We start from the raw sequence: 5,137 nt of genomic DNA, 5'->3' as shown, positions 1-5,137 counted from the left end.
TTATAATTTTAACGGTAAGATTTGGTTTTCTAGTTTATATATATTTGTATGAATTGAAAAGAAAACGAAAACTCAGGCAAACAGGCCTGCTTAGAAGGCCCACCAGGGTCCGTGGCTTTCAGCAAAAGTAACTGGACCTTGCCGTCCCCAAAACCCTAAACCCTAACATAAACCAAATGCTTCTAGACCCTTCTCTGCTGCACATTTTATACTCTCCTGCTCTCTCCCTCTCTCTCCCTCTCTCTCTCTCTCTCTCTCTCTCTCTCTCTCACCTCGCCTTTTCCTGATTGCCCACCTTCTTTCTCTCTCTAAGGTGCTCTGCAACTTCATCAATCATGTATCGCTTCGCCACTAACCTTGCCTCCAAATCCAGGTATGTACTCCCATCTTTTGCCTCTGTCAAATTCGAACTTGTCCGCAAAAGTCACCGTCTTTGATTGTTTTCTCATCTGGGTCGCTCTCATTTTCTGATTTTTCATTGCTTTGTGGTTGCAGGTTGGCTAGGAACAGTTCTCAACAGGTACTTGTTCTTCCTTATCTATTTGAAGTTGAGATTTTTTATTGCTTAATTGTGTTTTGATGTGGGGTTTTGTTTTCCTTACTGTTCAGATTGGCAGTAAATTGATTTCGAGAAGGAACTATGCAGCGAAAGAAATCAGATTCGGTGTTGAAGCCCGGGCCGGGATGCTTAGGGGTGTGGAAGAGCTCGCTGATGCTGTCAAAGTCACAATGGGGCCGAAAGTAAGTGACTTTTTCATTCTTGATTTGTTTATATTGGTTGATTGCATTCTGGCTATGTTTGGAACAACAATCTGTATATTGGTAGTAATTTTTTGCGTTGAGTTCTCATATTCATATGTTTAAATCTTGCTGATCTATGGGTGTAGTTCCGTTTCACTTCCGTATTCGTAGTTTAATAAACTCTGAGATTTGTTGGATATCGTATTTTGTTTATTCATTTTGGTAATTCCTGCAATTGTAATTAGTGAATTGAGTTTGTTTCTTTGTTCCCTCAGTCTTCAATTCCATCTGACATATTATGATGGTTGTTGTTCATGCTTGATTTTTGATAGGGGCGCAATGTTGTTCTGGAACAAAGCTTTGGTGCCCCTAAAGTGACAAAGGATGGTGTCACTGTAGCAAAGAGTATTGAGTTCAAAGATAAAGTGAAGAACATTGGTGCTAGTCTTGTAAAGCAGGTTGCCAATGCTACAAACGATGCAGCAGGAGATGGTGAGTGTTCTTTACATTTTATGTACAACTGTTTGTAAAATCTTGGCTGATTGCGAAGATAGTGATGTAAATGTTGTTATTTGTGTTTGCAGGTACCACTTGTGCTACAGTCCTTACTCGTGCTATATTTACTGAAGGATGCAAGTCAGTGGCGGCTGGAATGAATGCTATGGACCTAAGACGAGGCATTTCAATGGCAGTTGATTCTGTTGTTGCAAACTTGAAGAGTAGAGCTAGGATGATCAGCACATCTGAAGAAATAGCTCAGGTTTGCTTTGTTTTAATTTGACAATTGAGAGAAGTAATATGAATTTCTAAATTTATGGTAATGACTTTGTTGCTCATATGAATTCTTTTCCTTTGAACAGGTTGGTACAATATCAGCAAACGGAGAGAGAGAAATTGGTGAGCTAATAGCTAAAGCTATGGAGAAAGTTGGCAAAGAGGGTGTTATTACCATAGCTGTAAGTTGCTTTCTTAGAATCTTTCCCTGTTTCCTATAATTTTCTGTCAGTAGTATCATATTATGATATGTGGTGGCAACATTGGAGCTTTCGCATTCTCTACATAATCTGATTCTAATTTTGTTTGCCTGTTGAATTATTTCAGGATGGAAAAACACTGTATAATGAATTGGAGGTCGTTGAAGGAATGAAGCTGGATAGGGGCTACATATCCCCCTACTTCATCACCAATCCAAAGAACCAAAAATGTGTAAGCAGTTTATCATTATTTGTCACTGTTCTAGTTTCATGGTAATTATCACTCTTTTCAAACGGCTTCATCGTGATTACTCACTAGACATTTTATTTTTACAGGAATTAGAAGATCCACTCGTCCTAATCCATGAGAAGAAACTCTCAAATTTAAATTCTATAGTTAAAATATTAGAGCTGGCCTTGCAGGTAAGGGTTTCTTTGGTGCTATTGTTGGAATCTTGTGAATGTTGCCTGATTTGATGTGTGTTCTCAGAAACAAAGACCTCTTGTAATTGTTGCTGAAGATGTGGAAAGTGAAGCACTTGCAACGCTCATTATAAACAAGCTTCGTGCTGGAATTAAGGTGATGCTTGTATCTTATATTATATACTGATTATGCATCTGATATTAGTAGTGTTGATTGTCTATATATACTTCATTGTCCTGATATGATTCTTCTGATGGGTTGAAGGTTTGTGCAATTAAAGCCCCTGGATTTGGAGAAAACAGGAAGGCAAATTTGCAGGACCTAGCTGTTCTTACAGGAGCCCAGGTAACTTGATATGTAGTATTCTTCACTTCTCCTCGAAAAGTTTACATTATTAGGAGGCTGACAAGTGAACCACGTTGTTTTCTTTTTCTTTGGGTTTCTAGGTAATAACTGAGGAGCTTGGTCTGAACATCGAAAAAGTGGGAATAGAAACACTTGGAACATGCAAAAGGGTGAGATATTTCAACTGTGTATTAGCATATGTTCCTAATCTTGGTGTCTCAGTTTCTGCTCTAAATAAGTTGAAATGTTCAATGATTGCATGATCTTGGTATTGTAGATTACGGTATCAAAAGATGACACAGTCATTCTTGATGGGGCTGGTGACAAGAAAGCCATTGAAGAAAGATGTGAACAGGTTTTTTGCTAGTTCTCTTTGTTTAATCTCTTCAAACAACTATTTTGTGTTTCGTTGTGTTTGTTAACGTGATGTGTGGACTTTGACTGTTGTGACAGCTGAGATCATCAATTGAATTGAGCACTTCTGATTATGACAAAGAGAAGTTACAAGAGCGCCTTGCAAAGCTTTCTGGTGGTGTTGCCGTCTTAAAGGTTAATTTCCCTTCTGAAAATTGTCAACTGTTTTCTGTGCCTTCTATTGGTCTGGAGTCTAGGGTGACAGATCTAATTTCTAAAACGTCTTATACACTGTTTCTACTGAAAACAAGTCTGATTGAGATTTACTCTGTAGATTGGTGGAGCTAGCGAAGCGGAAGTTAGTGAAAAGAAGGATAGAGTAACTGATGCTCTAAACGCCACCAAGGCTGCTGTAGAGGAAGGAATTGTAGCCGGTAAGTTGTCTTCTAGAAATGCATTTGGCTTGTCTTGTTTGAATTGTGTTATCTTATGGTAATTAATAGCTTGCAATGTGCAGGTGGTGGTGCCGCCCTTCTATATGCCTCAAAAGAGCTGGACAAGCTGGTGACTGCGAACTTTGATCAAAAGATCGGTGTTCAAATAATTCAGAATGCTCTAAAGGTATCAATAAAAAACAGTTATCTTGTTTATTTCTCATTCTCTTGGGGTCTTTTTGTCATTTAAATAAACTTAGTGTAGCTTTAAGCTTCATGCTAGTCATGCTCGGACTAGCAAGAAGTCCTTTAAGTAAGGGGAAAATATGAAATGTCAACCTAGTCTTCAATAGTTTCATAAATTAGGAATTCCAAATGCTTTCAGATTATCAATTAAAAAATACACAAAGCTAAGTAATCAAGTGCTAATGGATCATATACATTTTAATGTTATCATTTGGTTTCATTATCTTTTAGATGCCTGTATCCACAATCGCTTCTAATGCTGGAGTCGAGGGGGCTGTTGTCGTTGGCAAACTACTAGAGCAGGACAATCCTGACCTTGGATACGATGCAGCTAAAGGTTGGTTCTTTTTAACCATCGAACTAACATGATGACTGGTGGCTTCACCTGTGTCTAGTACTGTAAAAATATGTAGAAGGATTTATTCGTTCTCTACTCCTTTCAGGTGAATATGTTGACATGATAAAGGCAGGGATCATCGACCCATTGAAAGTCATTAGAACCGCCTTGGTGGATGCTGCAAGGTAATCCATATAAAGCCTTGAAGCGCCTTGTGATTTTCCTTGTTTTTTTTTTTTTTAAATGACATTCTTAAAGCAAAGATCTGAAATTTGTCTCGCTGTTGCAGTGTTTCCTCGTTGATGACCACTACCGAGGCAGTTGTGGTCGAGCTTCCGAAGGACGAGAAGGAAACCCCTGCAATGGGAGGAGGCATGGGAGGCATGGATTACTAGATGTTGTATCGGCATGCTGAATTTACTGGAGGCTGTCTTCTTCGGCTCTAACCTTCCTCGTGTCGTTTATCCTATTGAAACTGAGTTCTCCAATTTCACAATTTTATAGCTTTTTCCTTTTGAATGGTATTGGAGGCTGAACATGAATGTAATCATAGTGAGGGATTGACTGTGCAGTAGCATTTTACACCGTTTGTAGTCTCTGGTGGGTATTTATTTCTCATTTGACAAAGGATTTTATTTTCATCTGCAACTTTGTTAGTGTTAATTGTGAGAGAAAAAAATTTGATAATAAAAGTACGTATGAATGTGTGGTTAGTGTCGTATTAAGTGTTTAGCGCTTGTGCACTACTATTATAGAGTTACTAAGTTATACTCCCGGTATTTTTTACGCTCATCCTCTTGTTTTTGTTTCTCGATTCTTTGTTAAGTTATTTAGTCCAAAATAATAGAAACAGAGGATTTTCACATCTTTTTTTTTTTTCCTCTTGCACGTTCTTGTTAAGTTTAGCCTTTTGATTGAATAAATCACAGTCGAGGATAGGTGAAAAGAAATGTGAGGAAATTGTTTCTTACAACAAATAGGAATGCGCATGGGGAGATAGGAGTATGCGAAATTCACTTTCTCTTGTGGTGATTGTCGATCTTCTTTTCACCTCAAACTGTCCCTGTTATCTTAATTTTTGAATTGAATAAGTTAATAGAGAATCAAGGGACGAAAATAAAAAAACAGCTTTATAGGAAATGCAAGATGATTGTTGAAGATTGCATGTTTTGTGAATTCTTTCATGATTTATAAGATCACATAATTCAAGTGTATCAGTGTAAAGAAATACATGAATAAAAGTAGAGAATAAAGCCTTTATTTCTTTTCTTGTTCCTTGATA

At 37.7% G+C, this 5,137-nt stretch overlaps 1 protein-coding gene across 1 annotated transcript; it reads left to right on the top strand.

The window, feature by feature from the left end:
* Positions 1-203: 203 nt before the first annotated feature.
* LOC126622731 (chaperonin CPN60-2, mitochondrial-like) lies at positions 204-4,576 on the top strand. The gene is made up of 18 exons (XM_050291466.1): positions 204-373; positions 496-520; positions 610-741; positions 1,074-1,233; positions 1,326-1,501; positions 1,602-1,697; positions 1,843-1,947; positions 2,052-2,138; positions 2,206-2,295; positions 2,404-2,484; positions 2,586-2,654; positions 2,762-2,839; positions 2,938-3,033; positions 3,173-3,272; positions 3,356-3,459; positions 3,750-3,855; positions 3,962-4,040; positions 4,145-4,576. The coding sequence occupies exons 1-18, from the start codon at positions 336-338 to the stop codon at positions 4,248-4,250; spliced, it is 1,728 nt and encodes a 575-aa protein (XP_050147423.1). The 5' UTR covers positions 204-335; the 3' UTR covers positions 4,251-4,576.
* Positions 4,577-5,137: the final 561 nt, after the last annotated feature.

This window comes from Malus sylvestris, chromosome 5 (assembly GCF_916048215.2).
Source record: "Malus sylvestris chromosome 5, drMalSylv7.2, whole genome shotgun sequence".
Classification (NCBI taxonomy): Eukaryota; Viridiplantae; Streptophyta; class Magnoliopsida; order Rosales; family Rosaceae; genus Malus; species Malus sylvestris.
Note: the sequence above shows the minus strand (reverse complement) of the source record. Positions and strands in the feature narration are given on the sequence as shown.

Excerpts from the sequence above, each read along its gene's own strand:
- LOC126622731 (XM_050291466.1), top strand. The coding sequence starts at position 336 with ATGTATCGCTTCGCCACTAACCTTGCCTCCAAATCCAG. Across the intron at positions 2,139-2,205 it reads TATTAGAGCTGGCCTTGCAG|AAACAAAGACCTCTTGTAAT; the intron begins GTAAGGGTTTCT and ends GTGTGTTCTCAG. Across the intron at positions 3,273-3,355 it reads AGAGGAAGGAATTGTAGCCG|GTGGTGGTGCCGCCCTTCTA; the intron begins GTAAGTTGTCTT and ends TGCAATGTGCAG.